Below are 24,431 nucleotides of genomic sequence, written 5' to 3' on the forward strand. Positions count from 1 at the left end.
CTTTCCTTTGAAAGAGGTGCTCTGCTTTTAAAGGGATGTGAGACTTTAGACACTCGCATGTACAGTCAAACTTTTGGAAAATGGAGATTGCCACCTACCAAAAAAAACCTGGGCTGTCTTTATTACTTTGGCATAGTTCCAGTGCCAGGTTGCAATCCACAATGTGGAAAGTGCAGGGACTGGTGGTTTGCTTCAGATTATGTTTAAATCCCTCTGCTTAACTTTACAAAGCTGAAGGGATTATGTGGATTATTCTGTTGGCAGATTCACACTGTTGCGGTGCGTTACTGCACATACATTAATTGGTGTTGCTTTAAGGCTGTGCATTTCTGCACATGCATTAAAGTGGTTGTAAACCCTTACATACCCAGTGACGTGACAGGCCTCAAGTGATACAGAGATGAAACAAATCCTTCTTATATAAGTTGTACCTCTTTATCTGCAGCTCTTTCTTCCCTACATTCATTCAGAGTGCTGCATTTTAAAGCTTGCTAGGGGGTCCTGCTCTACACTCAATCTTGGCTGTGACTTTACTTTGTTTTAACCATGTCTTCTAAGTGTTTTAAAATCTAGAGAGAGTTAGAAATCTTGTCACTGCAGCAGCTGATCCCTTGCTTATTTAATGCCTAAAGTAGATGGCTGTAGCATTCAAAGACAAGTGTGGGGATTTTTTTAAGTTGTAGAATAATATGATGGATGCAGCATTTGTACCCTGCAGGCTGTAAGTCCCCATACACACCATTAGATTTTCTGCAGATTTTTGTCTTCAGAATTACTAAAACCATGTAGTTCAAGGGCCTGCCTGATTGCATACAAGTTAGTTTGCTTTATCTTGCAAATAACGTTTTTTGGTCTTGTATAAGGACAAGGGTAGTGTCGAGGCCCATGACTTCTTGCCTAGGGTAGTTTCTGAGTTTCTGCCTTTCACCTCAACCAGGGTCTGTTCTTCTACCCCTTTCATTAAAAGGAAATCCCCCCTCATTGTTTGCATGTGGCTTGTGCTGTGCAAGTCCATAACTTCCTTTTTCGAAGCACCTCTCTGAATATTAGGTATACTGTCACAATCTTTACATTAGATTTTTGCTTTATGTATGATTTAATTGTACATTTTCACTCTAAAGCTTAATATACTTTAACATATTCTGAATGATATGCTGTTCCCATATTATAGCCTTTTATGTCACCTCGATATGGTGGAGGACCCAGGCCGCACATAAGAATGGGAAATCAGGCAAGTTATCTTTTGGATATACATTTTTAACACCTTCCACACTTATATGGATTTTTTATTGATACTTTTTTCACCCATGGTTGTGCCTTCTATGATTGTAATATCAAGAACATGTGCTTTTGTTTTTAGCCACCAGGTGGAGTTCCAGGATCACAGCCCTTATTACCAAACTCTATGGACCCGACCCGACAAGGTAACCTGTCACAAAGCTGTCATTTGGTTCTTTTCCCCCTTTGTGGGAATTTCTCATTAGCTTGTCTTTTTATCCTAAAGGACACCCTGGCATGGGAGGACCCATGCAAAGGATGAATCCCCCCCGACCGATGGGCCCCATGGGTCCTGGACCTCAGGTGAGAATACAGACTTTAATTTACCTTTTATTTCTCTTGTACATTGGAGATTAAAGTGACCCTTTCTACCTGCGAGCAGGGCATGTGTGCTAGAGCTGGTCTCCTCCTGTGCTTCTGGTCATGTTGTTATTTTTGTTGTGATGGGACAAGTGATTTTTTTTTTTTTTTTTTTTTAGTAATATTTGCTAGTTTTGCCATTGCAGGGGGTTGTGGGGTGAGAGTGTTCTCTTTTGTAACATTAGTCCTTAAATTAACTCTGCAGGAGTTTACTTAAAATTGGAAATATTGCCAACAGTCTTATTAATGAGCAGTCAAAATCGTCACCCCATTAGAGTTTTTGGAGAAGGTTAAGCACTAATGCTTTAAAGGGTTCATCTACAGTGCGACAGGGCATTTTTCTGAGACTGATCCCTCAGTCACTTGAGTAAAAGCCTTTAGTGTTCTAAAGCCAAGTACTAGGGATCGACCGATATAGCTTTTTGAGGGCCAATACAATACTGATTTTTTTTTTTTTTTTTTTTCAGGCCGATAGCCAATATATTCTGTACATTTAAAATGTTTATTTTTACACTGTCTTTTTTTTTTTGTTTTTTGTTTTTTTTTTTTTTTTATCACTTTTATTGTTGTCACAAGGAATGTAAACATCCCTTGTGACAGGTACTCTTTATGGAAGGATCGGGGGACTATAAGACCCCAAACCCCTCCTCTGCACTTAAAAGTATTCAAAAAGTGAAGATCTGCATTTTTGAATACTTTCTATTTTTTAAAACTGGCGCCTTTTAAGATGCCAGTAATCTGGAAGTAATGTCATGACATTGTTTCCGGGTTACTAGATCAGAGCATCGGCTTTGTTCGGGTCTTCGGCCAGCCAGTGGGAACGGAAGAGCCGGGCGGGAGGGGGGACGTCCCCTCCCACTGCTTGTAATATCCACTCTAAAGAAAGGTACTGGGGTGATGCCTGCAGCTGCAGGCTTCAGTCACCCTGGTACAACCCCTTGAAGCAGTATCGGTAAGTTTTTGAATCATCGATATCGGTCACAAAAAAGTGAATATCGGCCGCACCAATAATCGGTCGACTCCTACTGAGTACACACTGTCCAAAAATTGGCTGGTTCAGCAGGAACTGGCCCACTTCCGCCCAGTATGTACAGTAGTCTGACCGGCGTGACGGGACATGCTGGATCGGAGCTTACAGTTAATGGCCACACTTCAGATATTCACCCAAACAGAGGGTCCAGTGTTGTCCTGCTGTGATCCTCTTCATTGCAGCCACCATGTTCATCTGTGATGTCATTGGCAGGCTGCACCGGCTCTTTCGTGTTTTGGCGCAGCATACAAATGCCATGCTACTAGGCCAGCCCCTCTCCTCGGTTAGTGATCAGGGCGACGTGTGGGGCTCCCAGTGCCTCCTTGGATATGCACGTCCTATATCTCGTGAGGGCGGGGCTTAAAGAACCCGATTTATATGTGCAGCGGAGGATGGGCTGGATGCAGAAGAGCCAAGTCATTGGAATGGGTGAAAATCCACTTTAAATCTCAATTGGAGACTTGTGTGTTATTGTCTGGTGTTCACCACTGCAGACCACACATCCAGCAAACCAAAGGGTGACACAGTTGCACAGTGTGTGTGTTCACAACCAGGTGCTCTCGTCATGCAAATACACGTGTTTTTTTTTTGTTTGTTTGTTTTAACTACACCTGTAGGATACCCATGAAGTTAATGAATAGGTGGTCAGTCAGATGTTGTTAACCAGATTAGGAGTATAACTATTTCTTCTAGTTGTATGTAAAATTGCCACTTTATTTACATAGAATATGTATAATTTCAGTTTTAATTTTTTGAAAATACTTTTCTACAAATATGAACAGTTTAGCCATTTTGTGGTGTTTAGATTTATACAGCTTTGGTCTCCCTCCCGGGTACTGGCTCTTGCACAGAAGCAAATCCAGGCTCCTTCTGGGTATTGGTACTGGTGGAGAACCATGACAGGTAGAATCTTTGTAGAGGTAGAGCCCATAATTGGTTTTGGTTACCAATAGCTGAGCAGCCAATCTGTGATTTTTAGCTGCACACAGATTTTTTTTTTTTACATCTGCTCTGATTCATTTTAGAAGCTCTTCTAACTTACTTCATAGCATATTGGTAAACTCTTCTAAGGCCTCGTTCACTTCCGATCATACATCTGAGCAAAGCGGGATGCACAGGTGTTCCATGCAGGGGAGTGCAGGCAGCCTGTTTAAATTAATGGCAGGCGGCTGGCTGCACAGACCTCTATGGACATCCTGGAGTGTACCTCTCGGTCAGATTCATGGATTAGGTCAAAGACGGACTGCATTCTGATCCATGCGTTAGACCCACATGGAGGTTCGTACAGCCAGCTGCCCGTCATTGATTTAAACAGACTGCCTGCATGGAACACTTGTGCATGCTGGGTGGCTGAAGATGACCCTTAGCGCCATCGTATAGATCGGCACGTCTGCATGAATGAGGCCTTATTGTTGATTTACTGTGCACTGCATGTTTGGCAAAATAATAAGGAAAATTTGGTCGTCTGTGAATAAGGTCCAATACGAAATGCAATAATGTAAAAGTCTATATTAAAAGTTTAGAACTTAAACCTTTTTCAAATGATATGTCATCCTTACATGTCTTCCACCATAGCTATGTCACCTTTACAACAAAGAAAAGAGGGACATAACGTTGTCATGAAAAAACTGAATGAAAGAAGCGGGTTACTTAAGCAGGAAGACTGTAGGGCAGGCTTTGTTGTGTTCTAACCTTGTGATTGACAAAAGAGAGATGTCTGGAGGAACTTGTATAATTAAACTAACACGAATCTGGTGACTGATTTTTATCCCTCTGTGGGATGACGAGGCTGGCTGATTCTCTGACTGTCAGGCAGTTAATGCTCTGTGTCCTGTCATCTGAAATGTGGATCAATGCAAGCGTTAATCATATTAGACTCCGACTAATTATGATAATGATCCCGCCGCTCTTTTCATCATTTGCATTATTAGTCAATAATTGTACTGTTACTAGATGGCTTTTCAGTCTGCACCACTAACCCTCTCATTTTCTTCTCTCCCACCTCTCTCCGGTTGATCCCTCGTTACCGTAGTCTGACCCTTGGTTATCATTGCAGAATTATGGAAGCGGAATGCGGCCTCCTCCCAATTCATTAGGTCCCGGCATGAACATGTAAGCAGTCTGGCACAAGGGAATTTGGGGTTTTTGGTTTTCTGTGTTGAGGAAGTTTGCTGTAATGTGCTTTCTTGTATTGTCTTTCAGGGGTCCAGGAACAGGCAGACCATGGCCAAATCCAAATAATGCAAATTCAGTAAGTGTCAGTTTAAAGCAAACCTAATGTTTTACTAAACCCACAACAGTAAAATCAGCCTGTATTTACAGTAAAGCATGCTGGTTATACTCACTGTGGAACCTAAGGAGTTTATCCTCTGCATTGTGTAAAAAGACTATTTGATCCGGTCTCCTCTGATCCTCCCCTTCTTCCACAGTCCCCAATATATCTCCTGATAGAACAGAGGCCAGGGGACAAGCTGAACATGCTCAGTTCGGTGTGTATTGCTAGAAAGTTTGTTTTTTTTCTTGGGAGAGTGCATGTGATCAGCACAGGGCCAATCAGCACTGTCCAGACAGAGGGTCAGGGGTCCTGCAGCCTCATAGGACAGTCAGGGGAGAATGAAAACTCCTACAAGCTTTAAGCAGACACTGATAAAAGTCACAAGACTGCTATATACTGCTGAGAAAAGGTATTTAGCAATTTATATTTACTAAAATTATTGCATTTCCATGTACTGTGGGAGAACAGATATAGTGAACACCCCCTCTCCTCATAGACAAAGACTTGCAGAGCTGTGCTGTGAGTAGACCAGCTCTCTGCTAATCTATTAGCACCAACCCTGACCCAAATTTCAGGCTGGTTTTATTACAATTCACTTATCAGAAGTTATGCTGATAACAGAAGAATGGAGCAGGAGAAAGCCACAGGACTTAGGGCTTTGAAGAGAGATAAGAAAACACTGCAGATATGTGCCCATCTCAAATTTCATGAATCAGATTTACATCCACTTTAATGCACAGAAGCTTTGTGCCTGCAGGCTTCAGTGAAGAAAATCCATCTCTAGAGTCACACATCTAGTCATCCTTTGCATAAGCTTATATTTTCCTTCAGAGCTGTGCTTTTCCAGTACTAAGGCTGTGGATGTTATTTCTGTCTGTTGCCCTTATTGACTTCAGTAGGGCAGCCAAGTGGTTAGCACTTCCGACTGACAGCACCAGGGTCATCGGTTCAAATCCCAACCATGGCACTACCTGCATGGAGTTTGCATTTTTTCCCTGTGACTGCGTGGGTTTGTTTTGGGTATTCTGGCAAAGACATGCAGGGAGGTTAACTTGTTCCTGTCCAAACTGGCCCTAGTATATGTATAAATGTGATTTAGGGACCTTAGATTGTAAGCTCCATGAGGGTAGGGACTGATGTGTCTGTAAAAATATATATGTAAACCTCTGCTTAAATTGGTGCAATAGAAGTATCTGTTAAGAGATTATTTGCTGTGCTATAACATTGGAAGAGCAGTGTCGTCTCCCCCCCCCCCCCCCCCCCCCTTTTTCTCAACTCCATAACAGGGGAAGGTATTCTGTAGTTCAGAGAGAATAGATAGCACATCTAGCTGATAACAGCCATCACAGGCAGCAAGCAAAGGAAATTATCATTTCTGGATGCAGTAAGGGAGGGTTATAACCCCTGTCAGATTTTTTTCGTCATCTCTGTCCCATTGTGGAGATTTCACTTCAGTTCCTGTCCCATAGCCAAACAGGAAGAGAGAGGAAGTCCCTGCAAATAAAGGAATTTCTTGGGAACTAGTGTCCCCATTGGAAGATTTCCCATCTATCACTTCTGGGGGACAACCCAAAATTTGGAGTTTTTTTACTTTCAATGATGCTCTCGCTCTCTCGCTCTCTCTCTCGCTCTCTCGCTCTCTCTCTCTCGCTCTCTCGCTCTCTCGCTCTCTCGCTCTCTCGCTCTCTCTCTCTCGCTCTCTCTCTCTCGCTCTCTCTCTCTCTCTCTCTCTCGTTGTTTTTTTAAATTTTGCCCACACATTCAATTTTCATAGTAATCATTGTATTGGGGACATAGGATAGTAAGTAGTTGTCTCTGAATATAATCTAATCCTTGTACCTTTTTTACAGATTCCATACTCTTCGTCATCACCTGGCACATATGTGGTAAGTTGGATAAACTGTTCGGATTATTACTTGGTTTACTTAATCACTTTCTCCATGGCTGTTGCACGCAGTTGGTAAACCATCTGATCCCACTGACTCCATCTCTCCCCTCCACTCCTCCCTTCTCTCTAGCATAGCTTACCTCTTCACACTTGGCGAGTCTACTTGGCAGGCAAATACTATTTTGAGTCTTTAGTGAGAAGTTCTGAAGCAGTCTGTAGGTACATGTTGTCTTCCCGAGAATGATGGGTGAGCAGATATCTGTCTACTCTTGACTGACACTCCCGGGGTGCTCTGCAGTACCTGGCCATCCTCTACTGTGGTCATTGTTACTCCTTAGCAGGAAGGATTGGACCCCAACACACTGATAGGATATCTCCTTTTTAATGATCTTCTCCTCCTGCCACTAGAGGTGCCCCTGGTTTCTTCCTTGAGGAGATCAGAAATTAGGGAGGCACAATTAAAGATCACAAGGGATTTATAGTAGGGTGACTACACGTCCCCGGATTGGGGACACTGTCCCCGGATTTAGGGGCAGTGCCTATACCCATTGCTGACAGCCTAGCCCTAGCAGGACATGCAGCAATGTGAATATCTATGCAGGGATTGGTGGGCAAGCTGGGGGCGTATATGGCCACAAGTGAGTGGAGCTGTCAAATCAGAGCTCTGATATTTGATGGGCGGGGCTGATATGCGGAGCCCCGCCTCTTTGTCAAACACCTGTGCATAGACAAAAAGCTGCCATTTATACATTGGTGGGTGGGGAGGAAGGTGGCAGAGGGCGAGATCAATTGTAACTATTGAAGGTGTACCAGCAGCGGTGTATAATTCAGGTTTATTATTCACCGCTGCTGGTACATATACAGTAGTTACAATTGGTCCCGCATATCGATGTATAAACACTGTCAATGCAGGGGTGTCTGACAGAAGGGGCAGAGCTCTGAATATCATCCCTGCCCATATCCCCAACATCAGAGGTTGGACTTGACAGCTCCACTCACTGTCACTGCCTTAGGGTGCCAGGAGGAGGGGGCAGTACAATCGGAAACCCTGGGGGGGGGGGGGTTTGGACATCCATATTGGAGATCAGCAGCTCCATCTAGTATCCTTCCCTGGGGAGCTACTGACCTCCCCCTACAGAGCAGCACATATAGGGAAGACCAGCTGTACCCACCAATCACTGCACCCGGGTCATAACAAATCCTCAAGAGAGGAGGGGAAGCAGAACAGAAAGCAGATCCTGGATGGTGGAGTAGCACTGCCTCAGAGTTATCAAACAGAGACACAGCTTCTGAAAGGAGCAGGTTTGCTCACTCTATCAGTACTCCATCTCAACTATCTGCTGCTGCACCGGCCTCTTCTCCCCCCTACAGAGTCCTCACAATCTCTGGAGCACACACTGGCTGCATACCTCAGCATCCCCCTCAGACACTGTGAGGAAGCCGGCAACTTGAAACATCCGTGTTGAATCGTTATTTGCTTCGAGGTGATAACAGATGAAAACAGCTTACATGTTTCGGCCAACGACATGTTTAGTCTGATGATCTTGCTGGAGATCTTTTTAGGTGGCTTATATAGCACACTAGATGCAACAATGACTGTATGTGTTTGGTAATCCGAGCCACGTAATTATTCTTTGGTCAATTTTTGGAACATTTTCAAACCAGAACCTTTTTTGTCTACTTACAGGGGCCCCCTGGTGGTGGAGGACCTCCAGGAACACCGATCATGCCCAGCCCTGCAGGTGTGTATATTTATGCTACCTATGAATTGTTTTGCACCTAACAATGAACTGTAACCTGTTCGCTCACAGCAACATAGCTGGTCTATCCTTGCAACATAAAGTACACCTGCATGTGAAATACAGTGCCTCTCTTGCAAAATGCTAGTTACCTGGCAGTTGATCTAACTCTCTGGTTTCAGTAGTTAATGAATCCTAAACCTGGAGCAAGTGCTTGGATCAGGAACAGTGAGCAGCAATGGCAGCCTCCATGTTTTTCTTGTGATGAGTTTCTTTTTCAGATGCCAGTCAAGCAACAGGCTTAGTCATATGGTTTTACTATTACACTCTTGTTGATGGTGCTATTGAAATAAAGATGTATAGATAGAGATGTATATTTTTTTTTTATTACCGTTTTTTGCATTGAAAGCTAATTTATTCCCCCTGATGGGGGGGGGGGGTTGTGCTACAGAATGACAATCAACAAACTGTCACACTGACATAGGTTTAAACAAGACATGATATCCAGAGGAATACAAATGGGATACTCCCCAGTTCTGGCTTTTTAACTGGGTGGCAGGGGATACGGATAACCTGGATAAGGTGCAGGGAGCATCTGTGATCACAGGGAACAATGCCCATCAATGAGTGGACAAAAAGTGGCAGTCAGGATGTAGTCGGTACTGTTAATAAGGCCACTGTCAGGCAGATCTCAAGAAAGAATAGCATCCAGTAATGCAAAGTGCCAAGAAGGGGGGACCCAACAACATTAAGTCCCCAAAAGGACTGTGTTAGTATGTGAAAGCCAGGGGGCCCAGACTTTGGTGAATTTTTTTTGGGTAACCTCTACCTATATAGAGGTAAAACAGCATTGACTAGGAATATGATGGTGCTATTGTCTGAGTTGATAAGTGATGATTAATAGTGTTGCTTGTGCTGATCTGACTAACATGCTGGACATGTGGGGATCCTGGCGTGTGATACACATGCAGTGAAAGGAATATTTTTTCTATGCTCTGGTCACACCTGTGTGCTTTTGGTGTGATGTGTTTAAAAGAAAACAATCCTGCTTACTTTTATCAAAACGGATTTTATATAAAAGTCAATAGTAACACATCTAAAGCGCACCATACAGATGTGAATCGGGCCTTTATAGATTTGCGTATTCCTGCTCTGTGCGAGAATCTTCTGCCTTTTTCCAGCTCTCACAAGTGTAGCATTATTTACAATTGATCAGTGTCTTGAAATATGAACATTACGGCTTTCATGCAGTCACTGATGCTTTTTCATGTTTTTACAGAGTCGACAAATTCAAGTGACAACATTTACACAATGATGAATCCAGGACCACCCACAGGGAACCGGTCAAATGTGAGTACATAGACTAATTCCTGGGGGGTCCAGTGTGTGGCCATGTTGGGGTCATTGTTCCTGATGTACATATCCCAGCATTGGCAATCCAGGGGTAACGTTGTCATTGGGCAGCTCATGATATTGGAGAGAAAAGTAATGTTTGCGTGTTTTTTACTTTTAGTTCCCAATGGGACCTGGTTCTGATGGGCCTATGGGAGGAATGGGTGGAATGGAACCTCATCATATGAACGGGTCATTAGGTAAGTGACCTACCTTTAGTAATTTCTTATCACATATATGTTTACATTTTTCAATTCTAGTTTGGTTTACAACATGAATGACATGATCTATGACTTTTACTGATTTATATATTTTTTTGGTTTCCCTGAAGGGTCTGGAGACATGGACGGACTTCCTAAGGTGAGGACCTGCTGCTTTTTTTTTTTTTTTTTGTATACCATCAAATGCAAAACTTTTATTAGTGTCTGATTAAACCGGGATTCCGTCAGGAAAAAAAAAATATTTAAAGTCAGCAGCTACAAATACTGCATGAAATAAGGACACTTACCTGTTCAGAGTGCCGTGCCGTGCCCGCAATGTCCTCGCCCGAGACCGGACCTGTCCCTTGGCTCTGGGCGGAGGCGCCGGCATCTTTAGTAAGGGAATCCGGAAGTGAAGCCTTGCAGCTTCAAAGCCCGGTTCCCTACTGCACATGCGCAAGTCGTGTTGCGCGTTCTGAATGGTCCCTGCTGTCTTCTGGGACCTGTGTCTCCCAGAACACAGCAGGGGGGGTGGGGGGGCTGGACATGGCGTAGTTCGTAGTCTGTGGCACTCTTTCGCCAGAGGTGGGAGCAAATACCTGTATTCAGTATCTGCTCCCCCTGAAAGGTGCCAAATGTGACACCGGAGGTGGGGGAGGAACCAGATCAGCGATATGTACATACATGCCCTGGTCATTGGATCGCCATGTAGTGACTTGGAATACAGTGGATATAAAAAGTCTACACACCCCTGTAAAAATGCCAAGTTTTCGAGATGTAACAAAATCAGATCACGATAAACCACATCAGAATTTTTTCCACTTATTGTGACCTGTACAATTCAATTCAAATAAATTGAAAGCCTTCAGGCCTCTGCTAAAAGAGGTATTTCACCTTGACAGCGGCCCAAATCGACAAAAGTATGGCTTCACCAGAAGATTAATGTTTTGGTATGGCCCAGTCACAGCCTGGAACTGAATCCAATTGAAAATCTGTGGGTTGATCTAAGGAGAGCTGTGCACAGGAGATGCCCTCTCTATCTTACACATGTGCAATGCTGGTAGACTACTACCGCAAAAGACTGAATGCTGTCATAAAATCAATAGGTGCTTCAGGTATTCGAGGGTATATATATATATATATTTATACAACCACAATATTGTACGATTTTTCTTTTTTCCCCCTTTAAACATTTCCGTTTGTTTTTAATTGAATTGCACAGATAACAAGTCATGTGGTGGAAATGTGAAGTGATTTATCTTGGTCTATTTTTTTTGTTTAAAACCATTCGCAGCCTTTGTTTTCTGGGAAGATGCCAGTAGGATGAGTTGCCTGTTTCATATCTCTAAGGGATTCTCCCAATAAGATTTGGTGTTGATGCAGGAAGAGGAGGCTGCGAGGGGGAACAGCTGCAGCGTAAAGGCACAGTAGTGCGGAGGTTTCAGGCACTTGGAGGTCACAGTGAGGGTGAGGGGGGTTGTTGGTAGCAGACAATGATGGTGAGTGGTGCCTCAACAAGGAACTTTGGGGTGGATTTGCTAATACTGGAGAGTGCAAAATCTGGTGCAGCTGTGCATGGAGATCAATCACCGCCCAGGGTATTTTTTTTTTTATTTTTATTTTTTGGTCAAAGCCTAATTGAACAAGCTGAAGTTAGAAGCTGATTGGCCACCATACACAGCTGAACCAAATTTTGCACTCTCCAGTTCAACCCCTGTAAGGCCCCGTACACTCTATGAGAAAATCAGGCAAACAATCACTTTCCTTAAGGCTACTTTCAAACTGGGGTGTTGGGGGCATCGGCGGTAAAGCGCCACTATTTTTAGCGACGATTTACCGCCGTTTTTGCTGAGGTTTTTAGCTGCTAGCGGGACGCTTTTAACCCCTGCTAGTGGCCGAAAAAAGGGTTAAAACCGCCCACAAAGTGGCGTTTTGCCGGCGCTGCCCATTGATTTCAATGGGCAGGGGGTGCTTTAGGAGCGGTGTATACACCACTCCTACAGCGCTGAAAAGATGCGGCTTGCAGGATTTTTTTTTACCGTCCTTCCAGCGCAGCCCTCGGGCTTTCACATTGGAGTGAGAGGATAAGCGCTTTGCAGGCGCTATTTTTAGCGTTATAGCGCCTGTAAAGCGCCTCAGTGTGAAAGTAGCCTAATGGTTTTCCTCGATGTTTCAAACAAAGTCGGAAAAGAGGATAGAATTGTACAAAAATTCTAGTAAGACAAAGGCTTTTTTGTTATCTGTTGCTTCTGATCATACGCAGTCTTTCGTATCTGATATTGCTTGTACGAAAGCAGTACACATTGTTCGTTCGTTCTTCTGTTCTCGTACGAGAAATTTTTGGCGTTTGTTCTTTCGGAATCGGCTGTCGAAAGTTGTGTACACACACTTAGAAAATTGTACGATCTTTCCTTGGAGGAAAATGTTCGCCTGATTTTCTTATGGTGTGTACGGGGTCTAGATGTCTAGATGCAGTCCTCCCAGCCATCGTATGGTACAGTGGAGAATCCCAGGACTGAACACCTTCAAACTTCTTTCAAATCTAAACTGGTCCTGTTGTATTGAAAATGTTTTTTTTGTTTTCATTTGCAGAATTCCCCAAATAATATAAGTGGCATTAGCAACCCTCCAGGCACACCTCGAGATGATGGAGAGTTAGGAGGAAACTTCCTTCATTCCTTCCAGAATGACAATGTAAGTGTTCTGCTGACATAACTATTATCTAGCAAAAGACTTTGTATGAAAAGTCCTACTTTACAATTTACTAAAATGTAGATGTTTCTGTTTTAAAACCATAGTTGGTAAAAATGTGAAAAGGGTGGTTGGGCTGAATTAGGAATTATCTCTTGTCAACAGTACGAGTGTGCATCCTTCCCCCTTTGCCAGTAGAGGTCACCAGAGTTGGGCATAGAGGGATATCTTCCAGAGGTTTGAACCTCTTGCCACTCTGTCCAAAAGGGCAAAAAAAAAAAAGCTTTGGCTTTTAGATGCACGTTAATTGAAAACTGTCAAGTCATACACTGGTGGAGGTCTTGGTTTCATAAGTTTTTGAAAAGAAATCTGGTACAACCTACCCATCGCTATCTGTATGCTTCTGCAAGTGTGCTATCCATGAGAAATTGCTAAATTTGAGCAAAACCAGAGTAGATAAAATATATCTCAGAGCTGCCATTGTTTGGGTTTGAGGGTGCTAGTGATGCCAGAGTCTTTGTATGGGTATTTGAGTCAATGATCCATAGGAAACATACTGCCAATAAAGTGTAAAGGTTACTAATATTTTTTTGGATCAGTGACTAGCTCAAGTAGTTAATGGAAGAGTCCTGAAACTGGTACCTCCATCAAGATCAGGATATTGAGCCGTCCTTGCTGACTTTTTATGTGATCCTGTGTTTTAATTGCTTAAGGCCTGGTTTACACTTATGCAGGTTGCAGTTTGCATGTTCCAGGTGCATTTTGCATTTTTCAATGCACGTTTTTGATCCATTGAAGTCTATGGAACCAAAAACACAGCCTGCTGGTCCCTGGCCCTTTGCATAAAATGCACAGTTGTGAATGTGACCCATAGGAAACCATCTTAAATGGACTGTAGTGTGTGTCTGCAAAACTGAAAACGCACTAAAAAAATGCATAGGTGTGAACCAGGCTTAAGACCCCCACTTACAAAGGACCTATTTGTAAAGTGGATGCTGGCTGATACTACAACGTCTGTGCCTGCACTTTTGACTTTGTTTCTTTTTTTTTTTTTTTTTTTCTGTAATAGTTTTGCTAAAGCTGCTTTTATCTTTGAGGCCCCTGGGAAATGTGCTGTTTTCTCTTCTGCCCTGGGTGGGGGCTGCGCTTACAAACTTTTATGCTGGCTGACTTTGAGGCAGAATGTAACATCAATGGTGTCCAATACACACGCAGCAGTATGCACTGGCTTTGGTGTACTGAAGATGTTACATACATCAAAATGGAATCTTTCACTGACCGAATGAAGCCAGTGCATACTGCTAGCTGAGATTAGGGGAAACAATGACTTGGCCCGCCTCAGGGCCAATCTTTGTTCTAGATCAGTCAAATGTAAGTATGTAGTGTATTAGGCAATATTAAAAATTATTGCAAAGTGAAAATTCACTTTCTCAATGCGCAGTCTATACACCTTTTTGTTTTTCATTTTCTTTACAATACTCTACAAAGTAGACCTATCTCTTTTTTTATTTATTTTATTTTTATTTTTTTGTAGACATACATTTTGTTAACAAGACACAACGCGCAAAGACATACCAGAAAAAAAAAATAGAAATGAAGAAAAAGAAAAAAACTGTAAGCTGTAAATACAGCTGCACAATGATGCATCATACAAAATTATAAGGCAGCCTCCTAGCCTATAGAAAGCTTTATTTTCAGCAGTTTACCGGTGTAACATCCAACAAAGGGTACTTGGATCTCTGAGTAAAATAGCAGCACGTGAAGGCTATACGAACATTATATTATATCCATTATTATGCTTAAGCCATACGCAACAAGACAATTGTCTATCTTGCATAACAAAAAGGCCATGAGTATGCCCATCCCGCCTAATAATGAGGCTTATACAAAGGTTAACAATCTAGAAATTTTTCAAAGTAGACCTATCTATGAGCCCAGGTTCACACTAAGCTGCGGGAATGAAGCCGTGCGAGTTCAGCCGAACACGCACGATTCCACTCCCGCATGTCAGTCCTGATTTCGGCCGCGATTTCAGAGACATCTGTGCATCTTTCTGCACAGATGTCAATGTAAATCGCAGCCCAAAATCGCAAAAAGTAGTACAGAACTACTTTTTGAAATCGGCGCAGCGCCGCAGATGCGGCGTCACACCGATTTTAAGACGGTGCCATTGACTGGAATTGCTGCCAATTTGACGTGTCAAATCGTATGTCAAAACGCTCCAGTGTGAACCTGGGCTGAAACTGGGATCTGGTTGCTATTTCTGTGTATGTGCTATTGGTATGTGTCGTCTCGACCGCATCTTCCACCTTTAAATGAAACTTCGATCTGCTTGCTATTTCTGTGTATATGCTTTTGGTATGTATATTCACTCGTTATTAACTGACAAACTTCCACCCTCACCCTTATAAAAGTATAAATTTAGAACACCCTTAAGGGGTCAGCACAGTGGTGGGCTTCTATCCTCAAGGCTTCTTTCTCTAAGTAATTTTTATACAAGTGATAGACACTTCAAGCTCTGCACTTCAGCGATTGCACGAAGCGAACATACATTGCAAACGGCACTGGAAAGCACCTAACAGGTTGTAGGTGACCCTGTCTCTCTATTCAGCTCTCCTTCCACTCTGTAACCTGCGCTCTCTACCACTCCTTCTGGCAGTTGTCCTCCCTGCTCAAACTCTTACCTTCGCCCCTCTTTTCCACCCCACAGCTTATATATATCACCCTGCCTTCTGTCCTCTCCCTATTACTGCTTCTATCAACTCTTGCTTATTTTACATCCATATACTGATAAAACCTCCAGCACTGTCAGTTCATATAAATCACACTCCCACATTACCTCCCCCCACCCTTCTGCCTCTCCTAACCTCTGGAGACATATCCCCAAACCCTGGGCTTCCATCAGCTGTCTCTTCCCGATGCTTCCATCTCCTTACACCCTCTGGCAGCAGTAACAAACCACAGAACTTAGTCTCTATTCCTCTTCTTCCCAAAACCAGCCTCTCCTTCTCTTGTGCTCTCTGGAATGCCTGCTCTGTCTGTGATCAAGAGGTCATGGAGGGCAGTGAGTTTGTTACAAATTCCTTTAACCTACTTGCCATCACCGAAACCTGACTTCATGAATCCGACACTACTTCTCCTGCTTCTCTCTCCAATGGTGGCCTTCTCTGGACTCACTCCCCCAGACCAAGTGGAAGGGAGGTGAGTGGGAATCCTTCTAGCCCCATGCAGCATTGATCAGGTACTTCACCCACCTCCCTCTCTGACACTCTCCTCTTTTGAGACACATTGTATTTGTCTATTTTCTCTAAGAATTGCTGTCATCTACCAGCCCCCTGGACCGGTATCAACCTTCCTGGATGACTTCTCTGCCTGGCTACCCTACTTTCTCTCTTCTGAAATCCCCACTATCTTTCTTGGTGACTTCAACATCCCTGTTAATACTACTACTTTTAAACTTCTCAGTCTAACCTCATCTCTTGACCTGAAGCAATGGATACAAGCTCCTACTCACTGCAACGGCAACACCCTTGACCTTGTCTTCTCCTATCTGTGCACTCTGTGCAACCTCTCCAACAATCCTCTCCAACAATCCTCTCCCACTCTCTGATCACCACTTTTAGTTTCACTCTCTCCAGGTCTTTGACTTCCTTTCCCTCCAACCGCCTAACAGTTACCCGTTGAAACCTTTCACCACCTAAACCCTTCTTCTCTACTCTGCTACTGACCACCTCTATGACACAATCTCACCCCTGTCCTGCCCAAACCTAGCCACTTTTGTCTACAACAGCTCAGTCATCCTCCCTAGACAAGCTCGCTCCCTCACTTCACGCAGAATCAGGCCCCGACTGCTACAACCCTGGCAAACAGACGACACCAAAAGTCTCAGAAAACGTGAGCATCTGTGGCAGAAGCCACAGAAGTCCCAGGAAGATTTCAACCAATATAAATCTGCCCTCCTAAAATACTATTCCTGCCTCCACACTGCCAAACAGACCTATTTTATCCACTTATTAACACCTTTAACACTCTACTCTGTCCTCCACCCTCTAACTCACTCAATGCCCAGGAGATTACCAATCACTTCAAAATAACATTGATACAATTCGCAAGGAGATCTCGAATGCGCAGAAACCCCCTTACTGAACACCCCATGTCCACAGGTACAATCATTGCTTTCCTCATTCAACCCTGCATTCAAACCAGCCCTCTTGATCCTGCTCCCTTGCAAATGCTACGCTCACCCTCTGACTCTATTCTACACTCTTAACTCACATTTTCAATCTCTCCTGCTCTTCTGGCATTTTCCCCAACTCTCTTAAACATGTACTAATCACCCCTATCCTTAAAAAAACCCTCACTGGACCCCACCAATCTTAACAACCTACGCCCCATCTCCTTACTCTCCTCCTCCAAACTCCTTTTGAAAGACTGGTCTACAACCGACTAAGCGACCATTTGACTATGAACAAACATCTTGATCCCCCTTCAATCTGGGTTTTGCCCTCAACACTCCACGGAAACTGCTCTCCTTAAACTCGCCAATGACCTACGAACGGCTAAAACCAGTGGACACTATTCTGTACTACTTCTCCTTGACCTCTCTGCTGCCTTTGACACAGTGGACCACCCTCTCCTCCTCAAAAAAAAACTCCACTCCTTTGGTCTCCATGACTGTACTCTTCGCTGGTTCTCATCCTACCTATCCCACCGCTCCTTCAGTGTTACATACAACTCTACTTCCTCCTCTCCTCTTCCTTTCTTCGTCGAGTCAGTTGATTGCCTCTCATGGCTTTCAATATCATCTCTACACAGACAACACCCAAATCTACCTCTCCACACCCCAACTCACGCCATCTTACTCCTCACGCATCACCAACAGATATATCAGCCTGGATGTCGCATCATTTCCTCAAACTCAACCTATCCAAAACCGAGCTCATTATATTTCATATTTCATATTTTCATTATATTTCCTCCCCCACTTGCCTTTTCCCCTAATTTCTCTGTCAAAGTCAACAGCTCAACTATCAACCCGTCCCCCCCATGCCAAGGTCCTAGGTGTAATCCTCTGAACTTTCCTTTCGGCCCCACAGCCAATCGCTGTCCAAAGCTTGCCACCTCAACCTCCGCAACATCTCCAAAATACGCCACTCAACCAACAAATTAAATCAAGATACTAACCGTAACTTGCAAAGCCATCCACAACCTGGCCCCCAGCTACATCTCTAACCTGATCTCAAAACACCAAACAAATCATACTCTTCGCTCCTCCCAAGACCACCTGCCCTCTAGCTCCCTTGTCACCTCCTCCCATGCTCACCTCCAGGACTTTTTCTGAGCCTCTCCCAATCCTCCTGGAATGCTCTACCAAATCTGTCCGACTATCTCCTATTTTCAGACTATCCCTGAAAACTCATCTCTTCATAGAAGCCTATCTGGCCCCCACCTAACAACTGTACATTCAATTTCTTCATCAGCACATCCCCCACAGTTATTACCTCTTATATCTCTTGACCCTCCCTCTTAGATTGTAAACTCAAATGACCAGGGCCCTCTGATTCCTGTTGTATTTGCACTGTCTACCCTCAAGTTGTAAAGCGCTGTGTAAACTGTCAGCGCTATAAAAATCCTGTATAATAATAATAATTTAAATGCTGTATATCTCAAGAATGAATACTTCTGGCAAAGAAATGTACAGAGCGCAATTTACTTTTGTAACTATGTCACAATCAGTATTGTAATGTCGGTCAGTATTATGGTTCCAAAGCAAGTACTGTAATGTGACCAATAGGAATGTGATACAAGTCACTTTTTAAGGCTATGTTCACTAATGGTCAATTCACTAACGATTACCACATGCGATAGCACGGTCACGTGACTCATTTGCTTAGATTTTTTGCATGTGGTAAAAAAAAAATCCAATTCACAAAATAATAATACGATTATGCGGAATTTAACGCAAAATGTGCCAGTAAATATAGCAAAAAAAACAGGCGGTAAGCTGTTAAGTCCGATTCACAAGCAGAACAAAGTTAAAAAAGGTGCAATATTTATCACCAGTATTTTTCTGTTGGTATCACGTGCGATATTGCTCAGATGCAGCGTGGGGGTCCCTCCCAATAGCTGGTTAAGGAGGGAGCCAGGAAGCCGTCTGCCCCCTCCTTAACAATGGATGACTTATGCTGTCAGCGGATTTCCCGCTGACAGCTGAATGTAAACAAAAAGTGCCAGCAATTAAACATTCTTTAAAGTAAAACAAAATAAAACAAAAAACAGCATGTGGGGGGGTTCCCCCAGAAATCCATACCAGAACCTTATCTGAGTATGCAGGCCAGAAAGGGCGGGAAGGAATGAACCATGCACTCAAAATTAGTTTATGAGCTGTCAAATGGCAGAAGTCTTGGTTGGGATTTTTTTTTTTTTTTTTCGGGTCGGCGGGCATCGTGATCAGTGTTCATTTTGACATCAAATTTTAATTTAGGTTTAGTTAGTCTTTTGACTAAAATGCCATTTTAATTTTAGTAATCTGAGTTTTTAGTTTTGGTCGTATTTTAGTCTACACGGGGCCTAGGCAGCAAAGGGAATCGGTGCTGCACAAGGTGATTAGGGTGTGCCCAGGCACACCCCTTGCGCAAATCTATGATGGCTGTGTTGTGAATTCACATTCACATGGACTGATGTAGTGAAGCAATTGCTTATAGTAACCAATTAAGCATCACCTTCCATAAGTTGAGGAAATGAAACAATTGTTGTAGGCACAACTTTTACCTTCGCTTCAGATATTTTGTTAGCTGCATCCATATTTGCAATGTCTAATCCCTCTGTCTCCTTTTCATAGTACTCTCCCAGCATGACTATGAGCGTGTGACACCAGAGACAACTCTTCACTCAGCTGCTACTTTAGAAGATTACTGAGATTGCCGGAGACCGTTGTCTGGAGTTGCAGAAGAGGATCAAACCGCTCCTTCAGTTTGGTTTCATGCAATAAAAAGCCAAAACTTTTTATTCCATCAAACACAGTTCAAAAACTGTCAAGACAAGAAAATCCTTCTCAAAGGATTTATATCTGTACATAAAAACTTCTTTTATTTTATTTTTTTTTTTCATTTTTTTTTTTTTAATTTGCAAGAGAAGGAAATTTCAAGTTATGAATATGATTGCTGTGTACTTTTTATATCCCCCCCCCATTGTTCTATGTCTGTGACGTGATATTCAAGGAGAATAGCTCAAATAGGAAAATTCATGTGTCTTTAGTTTTTAGCTTTATTTTTTATTTTTTGAATGGACTGAGGTTTTCAGTTGCCCACTTCCCTCCAAAGAGATTTTAGTGCAGACCCGGACCTCTGGAAATTTTTTTTTTTTTTTTTTTTTTCCCACCGTGCAGAAGCGGTCAGAACTGCACCTCTTTACCTCATACAATGACTATGTATGATTTTTTTCTGTTTACCTCTGCAAGAGAGAAATTACCACAAGCTCCCAGAATCAAGAGGACACATTCGGTGCACAAAGGGATTTTATAGGACTATGCGGCCTGCAACTTGCTGCATTTTTATGAACTGGTTGCAGACTCTGGACGGGAGGAAATACTCATTTGTGTGGCGGCTCAGTGTGTTTCGGAGCTTCTGGCGCCACCAAACAAAGACCCTCCCGTGTACACTCCTACTGCACAGCTGCCACCAACCTTACAGATACAACTGCCTGGTCTGTTTCTTGTCACACCATTGTTGGCCCAGAACAACTTCAGCTGATAACACAACACTGTATTTTATTTTATTTTTTTCTGAGTAACTGAACATCGGCAACTTGGAAAGCACCTACACTTGACTTCGCTGGTCATTCGCTCAGTAAAAGGGACAGTTTGTGTAGGATGTTGGAGTTTCTGATCATATTGTCAGGTGTTCCTTTTTGTTTGTTTTTTCTTTTTTTGTTTTTTTTTTTTGTTTTTTCTCTCTTTATTGTCCTTTTTTATTTGTCAGGAGTGACTGGAAGGAAGGAACAATAGCAGCTCCTCTCAGGACATTGTTAAAAGAGAAATTCCTTGTGTATTCGAAAAGGGATAGTTAAATTATTGTCTCTTGCTATGGGACAGCTTGGAATGATATGGTAATTTTTTCCGCCTCCATGCTGTAATAAATTTAATAAATTCAAACAAATATCGTGGTTTTATTTCCTGTGTTTTTATCAATTTGAAAAGCATATACATGGGAGATACAAATGTAATGGAAATTGCTACTTGTGTTCTTTTGGTGGTATTTTTTCCCCAAATTTTTTATTGAAAGGTTTTTAAAGTTAAATGCATAACAGCGCATATGCAGTGGGGAAAATAATTTGATCCCCTGCATATTTTGTAAGTTTGCCCACTTGCAAAGAAATAAAGGGTCTATAATTTTTGATAAAAATGTTTTAAATTGAGTTGCAGTTCGGTGAGTAAAATAAGTACCGTATTTATCGGCATATAACATGCACCCTAATTTTAAGAGGGAAGTTTCAGGAAAAAACCTAAATTTTAAATAAAGAACTTTAAAGCAAAATAAGGGTAGGTCAGAACTTTTTTAATATAATATATATATATTTTTTATTTAAATTTTTTTTAAGGAATGCGGATTGTACAAAAAGGAAAGACATCAAACATGTCATCCAACCATTTCCAGTAATAAGCAACAATAATAATTTGTCAAGCAAGTCTTTGTACAGTAATGAGATAGAAATCCAGGTTCCATTACCACGTTATAGTAAAACAGGAGACTGTGGTCTAAAGACTCCACAACAGTTAAATTGTGCAGTTCATCTGGAACGGTAGAGGGAACCTCCTAACCAGCAAAAAACATAGTTGTAAAAGACATGTGTAGACCATTGAGTAAGACCAATAGGGAGAAAGAATACCATCTGAGGAGTAGAGCAAACTTATCCCTATTGATCAGGTACCGAGCCAACATACTTTGGAGGACTGAACTTAAACATTTAAGTGTTATGTTATGACTCTCAGTCCTGGATTAGCAGGAGTGGTACCAAAAGATCACCGCAAACCGGGGGAATTTTCTCATAGGAAAAGAGAGTGGGAGACACCAATGGTGTCAATGGGGGAAAGAGAAGTAAAAAGGAGGAGCAGTAGGGGGGACTTAAAAGAGGGAGGGGGGGGATGTGAGGTTCTGGCAAGGTCTACGACCCGAGACCCCAAATTATCCTAAGACAAGATACTTAGAACTTATATTCGGCTGGAAATCGGAACAGGTTCCAATGCGTCCAGCGGGTGTTGTGTTCCTCCTCCCTTTCCCCTAGGGCAGCTGTGAGGTGTTCCATTTGCTGAATATCGCAAACTTTATGTAATATTTTTACCACTTCGGTAAATAACTTAATATTAATGCATATTCCACAGCCCCCTGCACATTATGTAGCCCCCCCCTTTACATTGCACAGCCCCCTCCCCCTGCACAGTACACAGCCCCTTTAATTATACAGCCCCCTTTACATTGCACAGCCCCTCTGCACTCCCAGGAGACCCCCGGTCTCCTGGGACAGCCCTGCCAGTGCACTCTAAAGTTAAAAAAAACAAATCACTGCCAACCCGTTTATAGATCCTTCCTACATTGTGTCACTGTCATTGTAAACGGATGCCTCTAAATACCTGAGTGCCGGTTCACACAGGAGCGACTTGTCAGGCGACCTAGCCGCCTGACAAGTCTCCTCCCGTTCTGTACAATGGAACCGTTCTAATAGGAGCGACGCAAGTCGTTCCTTTACTACTTTGGGGGCGACTTGCATAGACCTCTATACAGAAGTCGTTTTGCAAGTCGCCGTGGAAGTCGTGTGCAGGTCGCCTCGGTGAGGCGACCTGCAAGTCGTGCCGCCCCTGTGTGAACCGGGGCTTATTGGCTCTGTTCTTTCATGGCCGTTCACATGACCGCTCTCCCCCCTCCAATCTAAAGCTGCACTCGGTGGAGGAGAGCGGCCAGAAAGAACAGAGCTAATAAGGTATTGACCGGCACTGGTTTTCAATGACAGTGACACAATGTAGGAAGGATCTATAAAAAGGGTCTGGCAGTTTTTTTTTAACTTTACGCTGGCAGGGCTGTCCAGCCTGACAACCCCCAAACCCCTTCCAATGTGTGGCACCCAGGGCGGCCAAAGCGACCACGACCCATCTAGTGTGTTCTGGCTGAGGGTTCTCATTCAAGATTTTACAATACATGGCCCCATCCATTGGCCCCTCAATGCAGCAAAGTTGGTCTGTACCTTTAGTAGAGAGACAGCCCCAAAACATAATGATTCCATGTCCATGCTTGGCTGTAGGGATTGTGTTCTTAGGGTCATAGTATTTTTCTTCCTCCAAACACTGAGTCCCCCCTCCTCAAGAAGGCACGTGTACAGTCATGCCTGTGAACATCTAAATGATTCAGAGAAGGATTGGGAGAAAGTGCTGTGGTCAGATGAGACCAAAATTTAGCTTTTGGCATTAACGCGACTCGCTGTGTTTTGAAGGATGAAAATGCTGACTATGACCCCAAGAACCCCATCTCTACAGTCAAGCATGGGGGTGAAAACGTGATGCTTTGGGGCTGTTTCTCTGCTAAAGGTACAAGGCTGACTTTGCCGCATTGAGGGGCCAATGGATGGGCCATGTATTGTAAAATTTTAGATGAGAAACCTCCTTCAGCCTGAACACTGAAAATGGGTCGTGTATAAGTCTTCCAGCATGACAATGACCCAAAACATACAGCCAAGGCAACAAAGGAGTGGCTGAAGAAGAGGCACATTAAGGTCTGGAGTGGCCTAGCTAGCCTTAGTGTTTGTTACCCTAAAAAAAAAAAAAAAAATGGATCCTGTGTATTTAACCACTTCAATACAGGGCATTTTCACCCCCTTCCTGCCCAGCCCAATTTTCAGCTTTCAGCGCTGTAACATTTTTATTGACAACCGCACGGTCATGCAACATTGTACCCATTTTTTTTCCCCACAAATGGCTTTCTTTTGGTTGTATTTGTTCACCTCTGCGGTTTTTATTTTTTGCGCTATAAACAAAAAAAGAGCGACAGGTTTGAAAAAAAAACACAATTTCTCTTTCGTTCATTGACACACACAGCGCTCCATTATTCTGAGCCATAGGGTTATTCCGCCCCCGACCGGAGTAGGACACTAGACAGAAAAAAAGACTTGCCTATGCCTATGGGCAGTCCTAGATGGTATTACCCCCCCCCCCCCCCCCACTCTCTGCTATAGGCCTTCATTTTTTTTTCTGCCTAGTCAGAAGTAAGGACCTAGTTCCCTGCTGGGATCTCTAGCCCTGGGATTTTTTTTGTTATTTTATTTTTTCCTGGATTTCTCTCCGGTGAAATCTACAATCAACTGCCGGGCTGGGCGATGGGCTGGACACTAAGATCCAGTGGTCTCCCCAGTGTCTTGCAAGGTCGCATACAACTGGGTCTCGGCCTGAGTCGCAGCGTTCCCATGGCCGACAGCCCCTAACTTCGGGGGGAGGGGATCTGTCTGGGAGCGTTACATGCACACTTTGCTGGATCAATAAGTACGGGGCCCCCTCCTCTCCTTCCCTGGATGTGGTGTGGGGCGCAGGTACTCC

General features: G+C 43.3%; 1 protein-coding gene across 7 annotated transcripts in view; it reads left to right on the plus strand.

Moving 5' to 3' along the window:
* Positions 1 to 21,009, plus strand: part of SSBP3 (single stranded DNA binding protein 3) — a 113,169-nt gene extending 92,160 nt beyond the window's left edge. For 2 of the 7 annotated variants that reach the window (XM_073593468.1, XM_073593467.1), the window contains exons 7-19: positions 1,172 to 1,231; positions 1,361 to 1,424; positions 1,505 to 1,581; positions 4,701 to 4,780; positions 4,871 to 4,919; positions 5,098 to 5,157; positions 6,794 to 6,829; positions 8,519 to 8,573; positions 9,850 to 9,920; positions 10,084 to 10,162; positions 10,294 to 10,322; positions 12,755 to 12,856; positions 19,695 to 21,009. In XM_073593468.1, coding sequence (XP_073449569.1) covers positions 1,172 to 1,231; positions 1,361 to 1,424; positions 1,505 to 1,581; positions 4,701 to 4,780; positions 4,871 to 4,919; positions 5,098 to 5,157; positions 6,794 to 6,829; positions 8,519 to 8,573; positions 9,850 to 9,920; positions 10,084 to 10,162; positions 10,294 to 10,322; positions 12,755 to 12,856; positions 19,695 to 19,724 — 792 coding nt within the window. In that variant the 3' untranslated portion in view covers positions 19,725 to 21,009. The remainder of the gene's footprint in view (positions 1 to 1,171; positions 1,232 to 1,360; positions 1,425 to 1,504; positions 1,582 to 4,700; positions 4,781 to 4,870; positions 4,920 to 5,097; positions 5,158 to 6,793; positions 6,830 to 8,518; positions 8,574 to 9,849; positions 9,921 to 10,083; positions 10,163 to 10,293; positions 10,323 to 12,754; positions 12,857 to 19,694) is intronic. The other 5 variants (XM_073593474.1, XM_073593473.1, XM_073593472.1 and 2 more) reach the window with 3 other exon arrangements.
* Positions 21,010 to 24,431: the final 3,422 nt, after the last annotated feature.

This window comes from Aquarana catesbeiana, linkage group LG07, assembly GCF_042186555.1.
Source record: "Aquarana catesbeiana isolate 2022-GZ linkage group LG07, ASM4218655v1, whole genome shotgun sequence".
NCBI classification, from domain to species: domain Eukaryota; kingdom Metazoa; phylum Chordata; class Amphibia; order Anura; family Ranidae; genus Aquarana; species Aquarana catesbeiana.